At 41.8% G+C, this 21671-nt stretch overlaps 1 protein-coding gene across 4 annotated transcripts in view; it reads left to right on the top strand.

Annotated features, from left to right (window-relative positions):
- The window catches only part of LOC118374579 (A disintegrin and metalloproteinase with thrombospondin motifs 2-like), a 258205-nt gene that overhangs the window by 206625 nt on the left and 29909 nt on the right, over window positions 1-21671 (top strand). For all 4 annotated transcript variants that reach the window (XM_052488114.1, XM_052488113.1, XM_052488112.1 and 1 more), the window contains exon 5: window positions 11945-12028. In XM_052488114.1, the coding sequence (XP_052344074.1) occupies window positions 11945-12028 (84 nt within the window). The remainder of the gene's footprint in view (window positions 1-11944; window positions 12029-21671) is intronic.

The raw sequence follows: 21671 nt of genomic DNA, 5'->3' as shown, positions 1-21671 counted from the left end.
GTTGTCTCTCTTTATCTAGTGTTGTCTGTCTTTATGTAGTGTTGTCTTAGGTCTCTCTTCATGTAGTGTTGTCTCTCTTTATGTAGTGTTGTCTCTCTTTGTGTAGTTTCGTATCTCTTTTGTAGTGTTGTCTTAGGTCTCTCTTTATCTAGTGTTGTCTCTCTTTATGTAGTGTTGTCTCTCTTTATGTAGTGTTGTCTCTCTTTGTGTAGTGTTGTCTTAGGTCTCTCTTTATGTAGTGTTTTCTCTCTTTATGTAGTGTTGTCTCTCTTTTGTAGTGTTGTCTATCTTTATGTAGTGTTGTCTTAGGTCTCTCTTTATCAAGTGTTGTCTCTCTTTATCTAGTGTTGTCTCTCTTTGTGTAGTGTTGTCTTAGGTCTCTCTTTATGTAGTGTTTTCTCTCTTTATGTAGTGTTGTCTCTCTTTATGTAGTGTTGTCTATCTTTATGTAGTGTTGTCTTAGGTCTCTCTTTATCGAGTGTTGTCTCTCTTTATGTAGTGTTGTCTTAGGTCTCTCATTATCTAGTGTTGTCTCTATTTATGTAATGTTGTCTCTCTTTATGTAGTGTTGTCTTAGGTCTCTCTTCCTGTAGTGGGCTCTCTCTTTATGTACTGTTGTCTCTCTTTATGTAGTGTTGTCTCTCTTTATGTAGTGTTGTCTTAGGTCTCTCTTAATGGAGAGTTTTCTCTCTTTGTGTAGTGTTGTCTCTCTTCATGTAGTGTTGTCTCTCTTTATATAGTGTTGTCTCTCTTCATGTAGTGTTGTCTCTCTTTATATAGTGTTGTCTATCTTTGTATAGTGTTGTCTTAGGACTCTCTTCATGTATTGTTTTCTCTCTTTATCTAGTATTCTCTCTTGATGTAGTGTTGTCTTAGGTCTCTCTTCATGTAGTGGGCTCTCTCTTTATGTACTGTTGTCTCTCTTTATGTAGTGTTGTCTCTCTTTATGTAGTGTTGTCTTAGGTCTCTCTTTATGTACTGTTGTCTCTCTTTATGTAGTGTTGTCTCTCTTTATCTAGTGTTGTCTCTCTTTATGTAGTGTTGTCTCTCTTTATGTAGTGTTGTCTCTCTTTGTGTAGTGTTGTCGTAGGTCTCTCTTTATGTAGTGTTTTCTCTCTTTATGTAGTGTTGTCTCTCTTTATGTAGTGTTGTCTATCTTTATGTAGTGTTGTCTTAGGTCTCTCTTTATCGAGTGTTGTCTCTCTTTATGTAGTGTTGTCTCTCTTTGTGTAGTGTTGTCTTAGGTCTCTCTTTATCGAGTGTTGTCTCTCTTTATGTAGTGTTGTCTCTCTTTATGTAGTGTTGTCTCTCTTTGTGAAGTGTTGTCTTAGGTCTCTCTTTATGTAGTGTGGTCTTTCTTTATGTAGTGTTGTCTCTCTTCATGTAGTGTTGTCTATCTTTATGTAGTGTTGTCTTAGGTCTCTCTTTATCGAGTGTTGTCTCTCTTTATGTAGTGTTGTCTCTCTTTGTGTAGTGTTGTCTTAGGTCTCCCTTTATGTAGTGTTTTCTCTCTTTATGTAGTGTTGTCTCTCTTTATGTAGTGTTGTCTATCTTTATGTAGTGTTGTCTTAGGTCTCTCTTTATCGAGTGTTGTCTCTCTTCATGTAGTGTTGTTTCTCTTTATGTGGTGTTGTCTTAGGTCTCTCTATATATAGTGTTGTCTCTATTTATGTAGTGTTGTCTCTCTTTATATAGTGTTGTCTCTCTTTGTGTAGTGTTGTCTCTCTTTATCTAGTGTTGTCTCTCTTTATGTAATTTTGTCTGTCTTTATGTAGTGTTGTCTTAGGTCTCTCTTCATGTAGTGTTGTCTCTCTTTATGTAGTGTTGTCTCTCTTTGTGTAGTGTTGTCTCTCTTTATGTAGTGTTGTCTATCTTTATGTAGTGTTGTCTTAGGTCTCTATATATAGTGTTGTCTCTCTTTATGTAGTGTTGTCTCTCTTTATGTAGTGTTGTCTCTCTTTGTGTAGTTTTGTATCTCTTTTTGTAGTGTTGTCTTAGGTCTCTCTATATCTAGTGTTGTCTATCTTTATGTAGTGTTGTCTTAGGTCTCTCTTTATCGAGTGTTGTCTTTCTTTATGTAGTGTTGTCTCTCTTTATCTAGTGTTGTCTGTCTTTATGTAGTGTTGTCTTAGGTCTCTCTTCATGTAGTGTTGTCTCTCTTTATGTAGTGTTGTCTCTCTTTGTGTAGTTTCGTATCTCTTTTGTAGTGTTGTCTTAGGTCTCTCTTTATCTAGTGTTGTCTCTCTTTATGTAGTGTTGTCTCTCTTTATGTAGTGTTGTCTCTCTTTGTGTAGTGTTGTCTTAGGTCTCTCTTTATGTAGTGTTTTCTCTCTTTATGTAGTGTTGTCTCTCTTTATGTAGTGTTGTCTATCTTTATGTAGTGTTGTCTTAGGTCTCTCTTTATCAAGTGTTGTCTCTCTTTATCTAGTGTTGTCTCTCTTTGTGTAGTGTTGTCTTAGGTCTCTCTTTATGTAGTGTTTTCTCTCTTTATGTAGTGTTGTCTCTCTTTATGTAGTGTTGTCTATCTTTATGTAGTGTTGTCTTAGGTCTCTCTTTATCGAGTGTTGTCTCTCTTTATGTAGTGTTGTTTCTCTTTATGTGGTGTTGTCTTAGGTCTCTCTATATATAGTGCTGTCTCTATTTATGTAGTGTTGTCTCTCTTTATGTGGTGTTGTCTTAGGTCTCTCTTTATCTAGTGTTGTCTCTCTTTATGTAGTGTTGTCTCTCTTTATGTAGTGTTGTCTCTCTTTGTGTAGTGTTGTCTTAGGTCTCTCTTTATGTAGTGTTTTCTCTCTTTATGTAGTGTTGTCTCTCTTTATGTAGTGTTGTCTATCTTTATGTAGTGTTGTCTTAGGTCTCTCTTTATCGAGTGTTGTCTCTCTTTATGTAGTGTTGTCTTAGGTCTCTCTTTATGTAGTGTTGTCTCTCTTTATGTAGTGTTGTCTCTCTTTATGTGGTGTTGTCTTAGGTCTCTCTTTATCTAGTGATGTCTCTCTTTATGTAGTGTTGTCTCTCTTTATGTAGTGTTGTCTCTCTTTGTGTAGTGTTGTCTTAGGTCTCTCTTCATGTAGTGTTTTCTCTCTTTATGTAGTGTTGTCTCTCTTTATGTAGTGTTGTCTATCTTTATGTAGTTTTGTCTTAGGTCTCTCTTTATCAAGTGTTGTCTCTCTTTATGTAGTGTTTCTCTCTTTGTGTAGTGTTGTCTTAGGTCTCTCTTTATGTAGTGTTTTCTCTCTTTATGTATTGTTGTCTATCTTTATGTAGTGTTGTCTTAGGTCTCTCTTTATCGAGTGTTGTCTCTCTTTATGTAGTGTTGTTTGTCTTTATGTGGTGTTGTCTTAGGTCTCTCTATATATAGTGTTGTCTCTATTTATGTAGTGTTGTCTCTCTTTATGTGGTGTTGTCTTAGGTCTCTCTTTATCTAGTGTTGTCTCTCTTTATGTAGTGTTGTCTCTCTTTATGTAGTGTTGTCTCTCTTTGTGTAGTGTTGTCTTAGGTCTCTCTTTATGTAGTGTTGTCTCTCTTTCTGTAATTTTGTCTGTCTTTATGTAGTTTTGTCTCTCTTTATGTAGTGTTGTCTCAGGTCTCTCTGTATGTAGTGTTGTCTCTCTTTATGGAGTGTTTTCTTAGGTCTCTCTTTATCTAGTGTTGTCTCTCTTTATGTAAAATTGTCTTAGGTCTCTCTTGATGTAGTGTTGTCTCTCTTTATGTCGTGTTGTCTCTCTTTGTGTGGTGTTGTCTTAGGTCTCTCTTTATGTAGCGTTGTCTCTCTTTATGTAGTGTTGTCTCTCTTAATGTAGTGTTGTCTCTCTTTATGTATTCTTGTCTCTCTTTATGTAGTGTTTTCTTCGGTCTCTCTTAATGTAGTGTTGTCTCTCTTTATGTAGTTTGGTCTCTCTTTATATATTGTTGTCTCTCTTTATGTATTGTTGTCTTAGGTCTCTCTTTATGTAGTGTTGTCTCTCTTTATATAGTGGTGTGGTGTTGTCTCTCTTTATGTAGTTCTCTCTTCATGTATTGTTGTCTCTCTTTATGTAGTGTTGTCTTAGGTCTCTCTTAATGTAGTGTTTTCTCTCATTATGTAGTGTTGTCTCTCTTTATGTAGTGTTTTCTCTCTTTATGTAGTGTTGTCTCTTTATGTTGTGTTGTTTCTCTTAATATTGTGTTGTCTCTCTTTATGTTGTTTGTTCTCTCTTACGTAATGCTATCATACGTCTCTCTTTATGTAGTGTTGTCTGTCTTTATGTAGTGTTGTCTTAGGTCACTCTTAGTATAGTTTTGTCTTTCTTTATGTGGTGTTGTCTCTCTTTATGTAGTGTTGTCTTAGGTCTCTCTTTATGTGGTGGTGTCTCTCTATATATAGTGTCTCCTTATTTAGTGTTGTCTCTCTTTATATAGTGTTGTCTCTCTCTATGTAGTATTGTCTCTCTTTATGTAGTGTTGTCTCTCTTTACGTAGTGTTACCTTAGGTCTGTCTTTATATAGTGCTGTCTCTCTTTATGTAGTGTTGTCTCTTCTTATGTGAGTTTGTCTTAGGTCTCTCTTTATGTAGTGGTGTCTCTCTTTATGTTGTGTTGTCTCTCTTTATGTAGTGGTATTTGTCTTTATGTAGTGTTGTCTCTCTTTATCTAGTGTTGTCTCTCTTTATGTAGTGTTGTCTCTCTTTATGTGGTGTTGTCTTAGGTCTCTCTTTATCTAGTGTTGTCTCTCTTTATGTAGTGTTGTCTCTCTTTATGTAGTGTTGTCTCTCTTTGTGTAGTGTTGTCTTAGGTCTCTCTTTATGTAGTGTTTTTTCTCTTTATGTAGTGTTGTCTCTCTTTATGTAGTGTTGTCTATCTTTATGTAGTATTGTCTTAGGTCTCTCTTTATGTAGTGTTGTCTCTCTTTATGTAGTGTTGTCTCTCTTTGTGTAGTGTTGTCTTAGGTCTCTCTTTATGTAGTGTTTTCTCTCTTTATGTAGTGTTGTCTCTCTTTATGTAGTGTTGTCTATCTTTATGTAGTGTTGTCTTAGGTCTCTCTTTATCGAGTGTTGTCTCTCTTTATGTAGTGTTGTTTCTCTTTATGTGGTGTTGTCTTAGGTCTCTCTATATATAGTGTTGTCTCTATTTATGTAGTGTTGTCTCTCTTTATGTGGTGTTGTCTTAGGTCTCTCTTTATCTAGTGTTGTCTCTCTTTATGTAGTGTTGTCTCTCTTTATGTAGTGTTGTCTCTCTTTGTGTAGTTTTGTCTTAGGTCTCTCTTTATGTAGTGTTTTCTCTCTTTATGTAGTGTTGTCTTAGGTCTCTCTTTATCGAGTGTTGTCTCTCTTTATGTAGTGTTGTCTCTCTTCATGTGGTGTTGTCTTAGGTCTCTCTTTATCTAGTGTTGTAACTCTTTATGTAGTGTTGTCTTAGGTCTCTCTTCATGTAGTGCTTTCTCTCTTTATGTAGTGTTGTCTCTCTTTATGTAGTGTTGTCTATCTTTATGTAGTGTTGTCTTAGGTCTCTCTTTATCGAGTGCTGTCTCTCATTATGTAGTGTTGTTTGTCTTTATGTGGTGTTGTCTTAGGTCTCTCTATATATAGTGTTGTCTCTATTTATGTAGTGTTGTCTGTCTTTATGTAGTGTTGTCTCTCTTTGTGTAGTGTTGTCTTAGGCCTCTCTTTATGTAGTGTTGTCTCTCTTTCTGTAATTTTGTCTGTCTTTATGTAGTTTTGTCTCTCTTTATGTAGTGTTGTCTTAGGTCTCTCTGTATGTAGTGTTGTCTCTCTTTATGGAGTGTTTTCTTAGGTCTCTCTTTATCTAGTGTTGTCTCTCTTTATGTAAAATTGTCTTAGGTCTCTCTTAATGTAGTGTTGTCTCTCTTTATGTAGTGTTGTCTCTCTTAATGTAGTGTTGTCTCTCTTTATGTATTCTTGTCTCTCTTTATGTAGTGTTTTCTTCGGTCTCTCTTTATGTAGTGTTGTCTCTCTTTATGTAGTTTGGTCTCTCTTTATATATTGTTGTCTCTCTTTATGTATTGTTGTCTTAGGTCTCTCTTTATGTAGTGTTGTCTCTCTTTATATAGTGGTGTGGTGTTGTCTCTCTTTATGTAGTTCTCTCTTCATGTATTGTTGTCTCTCTTTATGTAGTGTTGTCTTAGATCTCTCTTAATGTAGTGTTTTCTTCGGTCTCTCTTTATGTAGTGTTGTCTCTCTTTATGTAGTTTGGTCTCTCTTTATATATTGTTGTCTCTCTTTATGTGGTGTTGTCTTAGGTCTCTCTTTATGTAGCGTTGTCTCTCTTTATGTAGTGTTGTCTCTCTTAATGTAGTGTTGTCTCTCTTTATGTATTCTTGTCTCTCTTTATGTAGTGTTTTCTTCGGTCTCTCTTTATGTAGTGTTGTCTCTCTTTATGTAGTTTGGTCTCTCTTTATATATTGTTGTCTCTCTTTATGTATTGTTGTCTTAGGTCTCTCTTTATGTAGTGTTGTCTCTCTTTATATAGTGGTGTGGTGTTGTCTCTCTTTATGTAGTTCTCTCTTCATGTATTGTTGTCTCTCTTTATGTAGTGTTGTCTTAGATCTCTCTTAATGTAGTGTTTTCTCTCATTATGTAGTGTTGTCTCTCTTTATGTAGTGTTTTCTCTCTTTATGTAATGTTGTCTCTTTATGTTGTGTTGTTTCTCTTAATATTGTGTTCTCTCTCTTTATGTTGTTTGTTCTCTCTTACGTAATGCTATCATACGTCTCTCTTTATGTAGTGTTGTCTGTCTTTATGTAGTGTTGTCTTAGGTCACTCTTAGTATAGTTTTGTCTTTCTTTATGTGGTCTTGTCTCTCTTTATGTGGTGTTGTCTTAGGTCTCTCTTTATGTGGTGGTGTCTCTCTATATATAGTGTCTCCTTATTTAGTGTTGTCTCTCTGTATATAGTGTTGTCTCTCTCTATGTAGTGTTGTCTCTCTTTACGTAGTGTTACCTTAGGTCTCTCTTTATATAGTGCTGTCTCTCTTTATGTAGTGTTGTCTCTTCTTATGTAAGTTTGTCTTAGGTCTCTCTTTATGTAGTGGTGTCTCTCTTTATGTTGTGTTGTCTCTCTTTATGTAGTGGTATTTGTCTTTATATAGTGTTGTCTCTCTTTATCTAGTAGTGTCTCTCTTTATGAGGTGTCTCTCTTTATGTAGTGTTGTCTCTCTTTGTGTAGTGTTGTCTCTCTTTATGTAGTGTTGTCTCTCTTTGTGTGGTGTTGTCTTAGGTCCCTCTTCATGTAGTGTTTTTGTCTCTTTAAGTAGTGTTGTCTCTCTTTATTTAGTGCTATCTTAGGTCTCTCTTCATGTAGACAACACCTATCATGGTCCACACACATCAACACAGTCGTGAAGGGGGCCCGTCAGCGCCTCTTCCTCCTCAGGACACTGAAAAGATTTGGCATGGGCCCTCAGATCCTCAAAAAAACCATTGAGTGTATCTTGACAGGTTGCCTCACCGCTTGGTATGGCAACTGCTCGGCATCCGATCCCAAGGTGCTACAGACGGTAGTGCGTACGTCCCAGTACATCATTGGGGCCAAGCTTCCTGCCATCAAGAACCTCTATACCAGGTGTTGTCAGAAGAAGGCCCTAAAAATTGTCAAAGACTCCAAACACCCAAGTCATAGACTGTTCTCTCTGCTTCCGCACTGCAAGTGGTACCGGAGCACCAGGTCTGGGACGAACAGGACCCTGAACAGCTTCTACCCCCAAGCTATAATTCTGCTGAACAGTTAACTAAATGGCTGCCCGGACTGATTTTGCGCTGACTCTGTTGCACTGGCTCTCTTGCACTGGACTCTACCCACACACTCACTGGACTCTACCCACACACTCACTGGACTCTACCCACACTCTCACTGGACTCTACCCACACTCTCACTGGACTCTACCCACACTCTCACTGGACTCTACCCACACTCTCACTGGACTCTACCCACACACTCACTGGACTCTACCCACACACTCACTGGACTCTACCCACACACTCACTGGACTCTACCCACACTCTCACTGGACTCTACCCACACTCTCACTGGACTCTACCCACACTCTCACTGGACTCTACCCACACTCTCACTGGACTCTACCCACACTCTCACTGGACTCTACCCACACACTCACTGGACTCTACCCACACTCTCACTGGACTCTACCCACACTCTCACTGGACTCTACCCACACTCTCACTGGACTCTACCCACACTCTCACTGGACTCTACCCACACTCTCACTGGACTCTACCCACACTCACTGGACTCTACCCACACTCACTGGACTCTACCCACACTCTCACTGGACTCTACCCACACTCTCACTGGACTCTACCCACACTCTCACTGGACTCTACCCACACTCTCACTGGACTCTACCCACACTCTCACTGGACTCTACCCACACTCTCACTGGACTCTACCCACACTCTCACTGGACTCTACCCACACTCTCACTGGACTCTACCCACACTCTCACTGGACTCTACCCACACTCTCACTGGACTCTACCCACACTCTCACTGGACTCACCCACACACTCACTGGACTCTACCCACACTCTCACTGGACTCTACCCACACACTCACTGGACTCTACCCACACACTCACTGGACTCTACCCACACACTCACTGGACTCTACCCACACTCTCACTGGACTCTACCCACACTCTCACTGGACTCTACCCACACACTCACTGGACTCTACCCACACACTCACTGGACTCTACCCACACACTCACTGGACTCTACCCACACACTCACTGGACTCTACCCACACTCTCACTGGACTCTACCCACAAACTCACTGGACTCTCACTGGACTCACACTCTCACTGGACTCTACCCACACTCTCACTGGACTCTACCCACACTCTCACTGGACTCTACCCACACACTCACTGGACTCTACCCACACACTCACTGGACTCTACCCACACACTCACTGGACTCTACCCACACACTCACTGGACTCTACCCACACACTCACTGGACTCTACCCACACTCTCACTGGACTCTACCCACACTCTCACTGGACTCTACCCACACACTCACTGGACTCTACCACACACTCACTGGACTCTACCCACACACTCACTGGACTCTACTCACACACTCACTGGACTCTACCCACACACTCACTGGACTCTACTCACACTCTCACTGGACTCTACCCACACTCTCACTGGACTCTACCCACACTCTCACTGGACTCTACCCACACTCTCACTGGACTCTACCCACACTCTCACTGGACTCTACCCACACACTCACTGGACTCTACCCACACACTCACTGGACTCTACTCACACACTCACTGGACTCTACCCACACTCTCACTGGACTCTACCCACACTCTCACTGGACTCTACCCACACTCTCACTGGACTCTACCCACACACTCACTGGACTCTACCCACACACTCACTGGACTCTACCCACACACTCACTGGACTCTACCCACACACTCACTGGACTCTACCCACACTCTCACTGGACTCTACCCACACACTCACTGGACTCTACCCACACACTCACTGGACTCTACCCACACTCTCACTGGACTCTCTCACTGGACACACACTCACTGGACTCTACCCACACACTCACTGGACTCTACTCACACTCTCACTGGACTCTACTCACACTCTCACTGGACTCTACTCACACTCTCACTGGACTCTACCCACACACTCACTGGACTCTACCCACACACTCACTGGACTCTAACAACCACACTCTCACTGGACTCTACCCACACACTCACTGGACTCTACCCACACTCTCACTGGACTCTACCCACACTCTCACTGGACTCTACCCACACTCTCACACATGCTACTCTGACACTCCAACACACACACACACAATATGGTCACATGCACAAAACACACGCACACATTCATATTGATTCCACACACATACTCCAGAGTGGCGCAGCGGTCTAAGACACTGCATCTCAGTGCTAGAGGCGTCGCTACAGACCCTGGTTTGATTACAGGCTGTATCACAACCGGCTGTGATTTGGTCCCGTTGGGCGGAGCACAATTGGCCCTGCGTTGTCCGGGTTTGGCAGGTGTAGGCTGTTATTTTAAATAAGAATTTGTTCTTTACTGACTTGCCTAGTTAAATAAAGGTTCAATTTAAAAAATATATAGAGTAAAAAAATGCACAGAAACACACGCACGCACGCACACATGCACACACACACACACACACACACACACACACACACACACACACACACACACACACACACACACACACACACACACACACACACACACACACACACACACACACACACACACACACACACACACACACACTGTAGATACTGTACACTTCCCTCTTTAGATATGCTGCTGCTCCTCTGTTTATTATATATCCTGACTGCCTCGTCACTTTTACCCCAACCCACATGTACATACTGTATTACCTCAATTACCTCAACTACCTCGTACCCCTGCACATTGACTCAGTACTGGTACTCCTTGTATATCGCCTCGTTATATTTTTCATTGTGTAAACATTTCCTTTTTTATTTAGCAAATATTTTTCTTACTTTTTAACTCTGCATTGTTGGCAATGGGCTCGTAAGTAAGCATTCCACTGGAAAGTCTACAGCTGTTGTATTCAGCGCATGTAACATTTAATATTATTTGATTCCTTGTTCTCCCACACATCACCTCTAGATGTTTTATTCCTGGAAAGCTGTGAAAGATAATGAAGGAATGCTGTGCTACATTAAGGAGAAGTAGGACAGACAGAGAGAGAGAGAGACAGACAGACAGGCAGAGAGAAAGACAGGAAGAGAGTCAGGCAGAGAGACAGACAAGAAGAGAGACAGGCAGAGAGACAGAGAGACAGAGAGACAGAGAGACAGACAGACAGACAGAGAGACAGACAGACAGACAGACAGACAGACAGACAGACAGACAGAGGGAAGGGAAGGGAAATGGAGAGTTAGAGAGAGAGAGAAGGAAGGGAAATTGAGAGTTAGAATTAGAGAGAGAGAGAGAGAGAGAGAGAGAGAGAAGGGAGAGTAAGAGAGAGAGAAGCTAAGTCAGAACTAGTGTGTGATATCCACTGCAGTCTTGAAAACTGCAAAGCACCTTGGGTAAAAAAACAGACACACGGCATAAACACACACCTGTTGTTCTGTTTTCAGTGGAAACACATGGTCTAAGAGATTGAATTTGAGCGTAGCCTACTCCACAAAACCACACACGTACAGACTGTCTGTCTGTAAGTAGACAGCGTCAGTTTGGCATATAGGAAAGAACAGTGTTGGGACATCTGATTTTCTTAAATCACCGCCCTATCCACTTTTTGTCCTAGTTTAAACATCCCCCAGACACAAAATAGTATCTAGCAAGATGGAGCTCAACTACCTTCACTAAGACCACTGCAAAGGTTTCCCCATGCAATCTTTGGTTTCGAATCGGGATGTTCTGGCATGTCTGCCTGGTGATTTGTTGGGAGATTCTGTGTGAAGAGGACCCTCCTCGGAACGTTACCATGAGACCTAGTGGTGTTGCTGACCTAGGTCTGGGACTACACAGAGGGGGCACCCTTGTCCCTGAGTTGGTTTGGGGGTTGCCTAGCAACCAGTTCCTGCTCTCAAGGCGATAAAGAGAAGTGGGAAGAACAACTACACCTCTGTTCCCTCTCTTTCTCTACCTCCCCTCCTCCTTGTTTCTAGCTTTATCTTCCCATCTCTCATCCTGTCTTGCACCTCTCATTCCCTCTCCCTGAAAATCTAAGAATACATCCTCTTTCTTTTTCTCGCCAACTCAACTCTCTCTCTCTCTCTTTCTCTGTCTCTCTCTGTCTGTCTCCATCTCTCTCTCTCTCGTTCTCTGTCTCTCTCTGTCTCTGTCTCTCTCTGTCTATATCTCTATATCTCTCTTTCTATCTTTCTCTCTCTCTGTTATTAAATGTCTATGTGTCTTTGTCTGTGCAGGTGAATGAGATTTACCATGACCCCTCTCTGGGAGCCAGGATCAACGTGGTGCTAGTACGAATCATCATGCTAGGCTATGGGAAGGTAAGAGAGAGGGTGTGGAGTGTTGTCACTTTTGCTTTATATCACCATATGGATTCTACATTTGTCCATAAGTAAAAATGTATGATTCCTTCAGGTTTGATTCTGTTCCTTGAAAGACTGGCTACAGTCATTTTAGCTTTTTTGGTGTGTTTTCTGCAGCTGTACACACACACACACACACACACACACACACACACACACACACACACACACACACACACACACACACACACACACACACACACACACACACACTCACACACACACATACGCACACACACACCCCTCTCCACACTCACAGAGGCCTACAGCCTGTTATTCCAGTGGACTGAGCAAAAGTGGAACTAAAAGCATGTGGATCCCAGGGGAGGGTTTTCAAAGTCACACGCCTTCACAGTTCAGCACCAAAGCACACAGAAAAACTGCCGTTATGCAACCGGCTTTTCCTCTGGTGGGCTGGAGCAAGGAATCATGGGAAGTCCAGACTAAGATAAAAAATCGATAATAGCCTTCAGACAGGCAGACAGAAAGACAGATGGGCATACAGGCAGACAGACAGGCAGACAGAAAGGCAGACTGACAGGCAGACAGGCAGACAGGCAGACAGACCCGTGGATGCTGCAGTGTGATTCTACCTATCTATCTGTTAGTATGTGTGCACGTGCGTGCCTGTATGGTGTGTGTGTGATTGAGAAAGGACTACCCTGCAGGATGTTACTATAGATATAGGTTAGATAGAATGTAATGTTACTACCCTCGAATATGCTTTACCCCTATATCACATCATCTATATTCCTTTAAATCATATCTACATTCCTTTACCTCACATCATCTATATTCCTTTACCTCCATATCACATCATCTATATTCCTTTAAATCACATAATCTATATTCCTTTATATCATCTATATTCCTTTACCTCCATATCACATCATCTATATTCCTTTACCTCCATACCACATCATCTATATTCCTTTACCTCTAAATCACATCATCTATATTCCATTACCTCTATATCACAACATCTATATTCATTTAAATCACATCATCTATATTCCTTTATGTCACATCATCTATATTCCTTTACCTTTATCTATATAACATAATCTTCAGTGGGGAGAACAAGTATTTGATACACTGCCGATTTTGCAGGTTTTCCTACTTACAAAGCACAAAGCATGTAGAGATCTGTAATGTTCATCATAGGTACACTTCAACTGTGAGAGACTGAATCTAAAAGAGAAACCCAGAAAATCACATTGTAAGATTTTTAAGTAATTCATTAGCATTGTATTGCATGACATAAGTATTTGATACATCAGAAAAGCAGAACTTAATATTTGGTACAGAAACGTTTGTTTTCAATTACAGAGATCATACGTTTCCTGTAGTTCTTGACCAGGTTTGCACACACTGCAGCAGGGATTTTGGCCCACTCCTCCATACAGACCTTCTCCAGATCCTTCAGGTTTCGGGGCTGTCGCTGGGCAATACGGACTTTCAGCTCCCTCCAAAGATTTTCTATTGGGTTCAGGTCTGGAGACTGGCTAAGCCTCTCCAGGACCTTGAGATGCTTCTTAGGGAGCCACTCCTTAGTTCCCTGGCTGTGTGTTTCGGGTCATTGTCATGCTGGAAGACCCAGCCATGACCCATCTTCAATGCTCTCACTGAGGGAAGGAGATTGTTGGCCAAGATCTCGCGATACATGGCCCCATCCATCCTCCCCTCAATACGGTAAAGTCGTCCTGTCCCCTTTGCAGAAAAGCATCCCCAAAGCACCTCCATGCTCCACGGTTGGGATGGTGTTCTTGAGGTTGTACTCATCCTTCTTCTTCCTCCAAACACGGCAAGTGGAGTTTAGACCAAAAAGCGAAATTTTTGTCTCATCAGACCACATGACCTTCTCCCATTCCTCCTCTGGATCATCCAGATGGTCATTGGCAAACTTCAGACGGGCCTGGATATGCGCTGGCTTGAGCAGGGTGACCTTGCGTGCACTGCAGGATTTTAATCCATGACGGCGTAGTGTGTTACTAATGGTTTTCTTTGAGACTGTGGTCCCAGCTCTCTTCAGGTCATTGACCAGGTCCTGCCGTGTATTCCTGGGCTGATCCCTCACCTTCCTCATGATCATTGATGCCCAACGAGGTGAGATCTTGTATGGAGCCCCAGATCTTGAACTTCTTCCATTTTCTAATAATTGCGCTAACAGTTCACATCGGCGCCGACAGAGATGGCCGCCTCGCTTCGCGTTCCTAGGAAACTATGCAGTTTTTTTTTTTTTTACGTGTTATTTCTTACATTGGTATCCCAGGTCATCTTAGGTTTCATTACATGCAGTCGAGAAGAACTACTGAACATAAGAGCAGCGTCAACTCACCATCAGTACGACCAAGAATATAACTTTCGCGAAGCGGACCCTGTGTTCTGCCTTTCACCCAGGACAACGGAATGGATCCCAGCCGGCGACCCCAAAAAACGACTTCAAAAAAGGGGAAAACGAAGCGGTCTTCTGGTCAGACTCCGGAGACGGGCACATCGTGCACCACTCCCTAGCATTCTCCTCGCCAATGTCCAGTCTCTTGACAACAAGGTTGATGAAATCCGAGCAAGGGTAGCATTCCAGAGGGACATCAGAGACCGTAACGTTCTTTGCTTCACGGAAACATGGCTCACTGGAGAGACGCTATCAGAGACGGTGCAGCCAGCTGGTTTCTCCACGCATCGCGCCGATAGAAACAAACATCTTTCTGGTAAGAAGAGGGGCGGGGGCGTATGCTTTATGGTTAACGGGACGTGGTGTGGCCAAAACAACATACAGGAACTCAAGTCCTTCTCTTCACCTGATTTAGAATTCCTCACAATCAAATGTAGACCGCATTATCTACCAAGGGAATTCTCTTCGATTATAATCACAGCCGTATATATTCCCCCCCAAGCAGACACATCGATGGATCTGAACGAACTTTATTTGACTCTTTGCAAACTGGAATCCATATATCCGGAGGCTGCATTCATTGTAGCTGGGGATTTCAACAAGGCTAATCTGAAAACAAGACTCCCTAAATTTTATCAGCATATCGATTGCGCAACCAGGGTGGGAAAAACCTTGGATCATTGCTATTCCAACTTCCGCGACGCATATAAGGCCCTGCCCCGCCCTCCTTTCGGAAAAGCTGACCACGACTCCATTTTGTTGATCCCTGCCTACAGACAGAAACTAAAACAAGACGCTCCCACGCTGAGGTCTGTTCAACGCTGGTCCGACCAATCTGATTCCACACTCCAAGACTGCTTCCATCACGTGGACTGGGATATGTTCCGTATTGCGTCAGACGACAACATTGACGAATACGCTGATTCAGTGTACAACTAAAACATGCGGACTCTCCTTCACTGCAGCCAACGTGAGGAAAACATTTAAACGTGTCAACCCTCGCAAGGCTGCAGGCCCAGACGGCATCCCCAGCCGCGCCCTCAGAGCATGCGCAGACCAGCTGGCTGGTGTGTTTACGGACATATTCAATCAATCCCTATCCCAGTCTGTTGTTCCCACATGCTTCAAGAGGGCCACCATTGTTCCTGTTCCCAAGAAAGCTAAGGTAACTGAGCTAAACGACTACCGCCCCGTAGCACTCACTTCTGTCATAATGAAGTGCTTTGAGAGACTAGTCAAGGACCATATCACCTCCACCCTACCTGACACCCTAGAACCACTCCAATTTGCTTACCGCCCAAATAGGTCCACAGACGATGCAATCTCAACCACACTGCACACTGCCCTAACCCATCTGGACAAGAGGAATACCTATGTGAGAATGCTGTTCATCGACTACAGCTCGGCATTTAACACCATAGTGCCCTCCAAGCTCGTCATCAAGCTCGAGACCCTGGGTCTCGACCCCGCCCTGTGCAACTGGGTACTGGACTTCCTGACGGGCCGCCCCCAGGTGGTGAGGGTAGGCAACAACATCTCCACCCCGCTGATCCTCAACACTGGGGCCCCACAAGGGTGCGTTCTGAGCCCTCTCCTGTACTCCCTGTTCACCCACGACTGCGTGGCCACGCACGCCTCCAACTCAATCATCAAGTTTGCGGACGACATAACAGTGGTAGGCTTGATTACCAGCAACGACGAGACGGCCTACAGGGAGGAGGTGAGGGCCCTCGGAGTGTGGTGTCAGGAAAATAACCTCACACTCAACGTCAACAAAACTAAGGAGATGATTGTGGACTTCAGGAAACAGCAGAGGGAACACCCCCCTATCCACATTGATGGAACAGTAGTGGAGATGGTCGTAAGTTATAAGTTCCTCGGCGTACACATCACAGACAAACTGAATTGGTCCACCCACACAGACAGCATCGTGAAGAAGGTGCAGCAGCGCCTCTTCAACCTCAGGAGGCTGAAGAAATTCAGCTTGTCACCAAAAGCACTCACAAACTTCTACAGATGCACAATCGAGAGCATCCTGTCGGGCTGTATCACCGCCTGGTACGGCAACTGCTCCGCCCACAACCGTAAGGCTCTCCAGAGGGTAGTGAGGTCTGCACAACGCATCACCGGGGGCAAACTACCTGCCCTCCAGGACACCTACACCACCCGATGTCACAGGAAGGCCATAAAGATCATCAAGGACAGCAACCACCCGAGCCACTGCCTGTTCACCCCGCTATCATCCAGAAGGCGAGGTCAGTACAGGTGCATCAAAGCTGGGACCGAGAGACTGAAAAACAGCTTCTATCTCAAGGCCATCAGACTGTTAAACAGCCACCACTAACATTGAGTGGCTGCTGCCAACCCACTGACTCAACTCCAGCCACTTTAATAATGGGAATTGATGGGAAATTAGTAAAATATATCACTAGCCACTTTAAACAATGCTACCTAATATAATGTTTTCATACCCTACATTATTCATCTCATATGTATACGTATATACTGTACTCTATATCATCTACTGCATCCTTATGTAATACATGTATCACTAGCCACTTTAACTATGCCACTTTGTTTACATACTCATCTCATATGTATATACTGCACTCAATTCCATCTACTGTATCTTGCCTATGCCGCTCTGTACCATCACTCATTCATATATCTTTATGTACATATTCTTTATCCCCTTACACTTGTGTCTATAAGGTAGTAGTTTTGGAATTGTTAGCTGGATTACTTGTTGGTTATTACTGCATTGTCGGAACTAGAAGCACAAGCATTTCGCTACACTCGCACTAACATCTGCTAACCATGTGTATGTGACAAATATCATTTGATTTGATTTGATTTAAGTTGTTGCCTTCTCACCAAGCTGCTTGCCTATTGTCCTGTAGCCCATCCCAGCCTTGTGCAGGTCTACAATTTTATCCCTGATATCCTTACACAGCTCTCTGGTCTTGGCCATTGTGGAGAGGTTGTAGTCTGTTTGATTGAGTGTGTGGACAGGTGTCTTTTATACAAGTAACGACTTCAAACAGGTTCAGTTAATACAAGTAATGAGTGGAGAACAGGAGGGATTCTTAAAGAAAAACTAACAGGTCTGTGAGAGCTGGAATTCTTACTGGTTGGTAGGTGATCAAATACTTATGTCATGCAATAAAATGCTAATTAATTACTTAAAAATCATACATTGTGATTTTCTGGATTTTTGTTTTAGATTCCATCTCTCACAGTTGAAGTGTACCTCTGATAAAAAATTACAGACCTCTACATGCTTTGTAAGTAGGAAAATCGGCAGTGTATCAAATACTTGTTCTCCCCACTGTATATTCCTTTATATCACATCATCTGTATTCCTCTATATCACATCATCTATATTCCTTTATATCACATCATCTATATTCCTCTATATCACATCATCTGTATTCCTTTATATCACATCATCTGTATTCCTCTATATCACATCATCTATATTCCTCTACATCACATCATCTATAATCCTCTACATCACATCAACTATATTCCTTTATATCACATCAACTATATTCCTTTATATCACATCAACTATATTCCTCTACATCACATCATCTGTATTCCTTTATATCACATCATCTATATTCCTTTATATCACATCATCTGTATTCCTTTATATCACATCATCTGTATTCCTTTATATCACATCATCTGTATTCCTCTATATCACATCATCTGTATTCCTCTACATCACATCATCTATATTCCTTTATGTCACATCAACTATATTCCTCTACATCACATCATCTGTATTCCTTTATATCACATCATCTATATTCCTTTATATCACATCAACTATATTCCTCTATATCACATCATCTGTATTCCTTTATATCACATCATCTGTATTCCTCTATATCACATCATCTATATTCCTCTACATCACATCATCTATATTCCTCTACATCACATCAACTATATTCCTCTACATCACATCATCTGTATTCCTTTATATCACATCATCTATATTCCTTTATATCACATCATCTGTATTCCTTTATATCACATCATCTGTATTCCTTTATATCACATCATCTGTATTCCTCTATATCACATCATCTGTATTCCTCTACATCACATCATCTATATTCCTTTATGTCACATCAACTATATTCCTTTATATCACATCAACTATATTCCTCTATATCACATCATCTGTATTCCTTTATATCACATCATCTGTATTCCTCTATATCACATCATCTGTATTCCTCTATATCACATCATCTGTATTCCTCTATATCACATCAACTATATTCCTTTATATCACATCAACTATATTGCTCTACATCACATCATCTGTATTCCTTTATATCACATCAACTATATTCCTCTATATCACATCAACTATATTCCTTTATATCACATCAACTATATTCCTCTATATCACATCAACTATATTCCTCTATATCACATCAACTATATTCCTCTATATCACATCAACTATATTCCTCTATATCACATCATCTGTATTCCTTTATATCACATCATCTATATTCCTTTATATCACATCATCTGTATTCCTTTATATCACATCATCTATATTCATTTACCTCCATATCACATCATCTATATTCCTCTATATCACATCATCTTTATTCCTTTATATCACATCATCTGTATTCCTTTATATCACATCATCTGTATTCCTTTATATCACATCATCTGTATTCCTTTATATCACATCATCTATATTCCTTTATATCACATCATCTGTATTCCTCTACATCACATCATCTATATTCCTCTATATCACATCATCTATATTCCTCTACATCACATCATCTATATTCCTCTACATCACATCATCTATATTCCTCTACATCACATCATCTATATTCCTCTACTCACATCATCTATATTCCTCTATATCACATCATCTATATTCCTCTATATCACATCATCTATATTCCTTTATATCACATCATCTATATTCCTTTATATCACATCATCTATATTCCTTTATATCACATCATCTGTATTCCTTTATATCACATCATCTGTATTCCTTTATATCACATCATCTATATTCCTTTATATCACATCATCTATATTCCTTTATATCACATCATCTATATTCCTCTACATCACATCATCTATATTCCTTTATATCACATCATCTATATTCCTTTATATCACATCATCTATATTCCTCTATATCACATAATCTATATTCCTTTATATCACATCATCTGTATTCCTTTATATCACATCATCTATATTCCTCTATATCACATCATCTATATTCCTTTATATCACATCATCTATATTCCTTTATATCACATCATCTGTATTCCTCTATATCACATCATCTGTATTCCTTTATATCACATCATCTATATTCCTTTATATCACATCATCTGTATTCCTTTATATCACATCATCTTCATTCCTTTATATCACATCATCTGTATTCCTCTACATCACATCATCTATATTCCTCTACATCACATCATCTATATTCCTCTACATCACATCATCTATATTCCTCTATATCACATAATCTATAGTCCTCTACTCACATCATCTATATATATACACACTCACAAGCACACAAACACACACTGGCATGCACACACACACTCACACACAAACAGACGCACTCATAGTCCGTCTCTCATGGCCCAGCCCCTATCCTCATGCAGCTCAGGCCAGATCTCCGGCTGTCCATCATCCCCAATTACTGTGGCAACGGAGCAGTGCACACAGGCAGCCTGCAGATTGGCCAAATGACCCTGAACACATACACAAACACACAAAGAAACACACACTCGCATAGATATGTTAGTGTACCGAGTACACTTCATAATCCATCATGTGAGCAAAGAAGCGGTCACACTGTGTCTTCACTGCAGCACAGAGAGGCTGAACTGAACCGTGTGTATGTTGAAAATAGAAGGAGAGATAGAATACAAAGGAGTGGCTGACACAGTAAGAAAGATTAGGAGAGGTGAAGGAGAGAGAGTGTGAAGGGTCTATATGTGTGTGTATGTATTATTCTGGGAAAATGTAACCATTGTGTACATGTTTTTGTTTGGATTTCACAAAGTCAAAACATTTCTGTTAGAAAGGGGACTCGGTGTATGTGCAGTAGGAGAATATGTCTTTAAATGTTTGTGGTTTTAGGCAAGCATATATGCACCCCCATAACTCCCAAGGTATATTAGCTTAGCTTGGCCCCAGGACCACCCTGTGGCTGACTGCCACTGCGGCACTGCCACCGACTGGTCATAGCAGGAATAATAGGATGCATGAGAAGCTCTTGTCACTGAGCGAGCCTGATTGAAGAGACACATGAATGTCTGTCTGAACATCTGCAACAATGTTTTTTCCTTTTCCCTCGCTCTCTCCCCCTCTCTCTTTCTCTCTTTCTCTCTCCCCTGTCTCTCTCTCTCTCTCCCCGTCTCGCTCTCTCCCCTGTCTCTCTTTCTCTCTCCCCGTCTCGCTCTCTCCCCTGTCTCCCCCTCTCTCTTTCTCTCTCCCTGTCTCCCCTCTCTCCCCGTCTCTACATCACATCTCCCCTGTCTCTCTTTCTCTCTCATCCCATCTCGCTCTCTCCCCTGTCTCTCTTTCTCTCTCCCCGTCTCACATCTCTCTCCCTGTCTCCCATCTCTCTATTCTCTCTCTCCCCTCTCGCATCTCTCCCTGTCTCCCTCTCTCTTTCTCTCTCCCCTGTCTCCCCTCTCTCTTTCTCTCTCCCTGTCTCCCCTCTCTTTCTATATTCTCTCTCCATCTCTCTCTTTTCTCTCTCCCTCCCCTCTCGCTCTCTCCCCTGTCTCCCTCTCTCTTTCTCTCTCCCCTGTCTCCCATCTCTCTCTCTCTCTCTCCCTGTCTCTATATTCTCTCCCCTGTCTCTCTTTCTCTCTCCCCGTCTCGCTCATCTCCCCTGTCTCTCTATTTCTCTCTCCCCGTCTCGCTCTCCCCTGTCTCCCCCTCTGTTCTCTCTCCCTGTCTCCCCTCTCTCTTTCTCTCTCCCGTCTCGCTCTCTCCCCTGTCTCCTCTCTCTCTCTCTCTCCCTGTCTCTATATCCCCTCTCTCTTTCTCTCTCCCCTGTCTCCCCCTCTCTCTTTCTCTCTTCCCTGTCTCTCTCTTTCTCTCTCCCTGTCTCCCCCTCTCTCTTTCTCTCTCCCCTGTCTCCCCCTCTCTCTTTCTCTCTCCCCTGTCTCC

This window comes from Oncorhynchus keta, chromosome 30, assembly GCF_023373465.1.
Source record: "Oncorhynchus keta strain PuntledgeMale-10-30-2019 chromosome 30, Oket_V2, whole genome shotgun sequence".
NCBI lineage: Eukaryota > Metazoa > Chordata > Actinopteri > Salmoniformes > Salmonidae > Oncorhynchus > Oncorhynchus keta.
The sequence above is the reverse complement of the archived record's forward strand: the minus strand, read 5'-3'. Positions and strand labels throughout refer to the sequence as shown.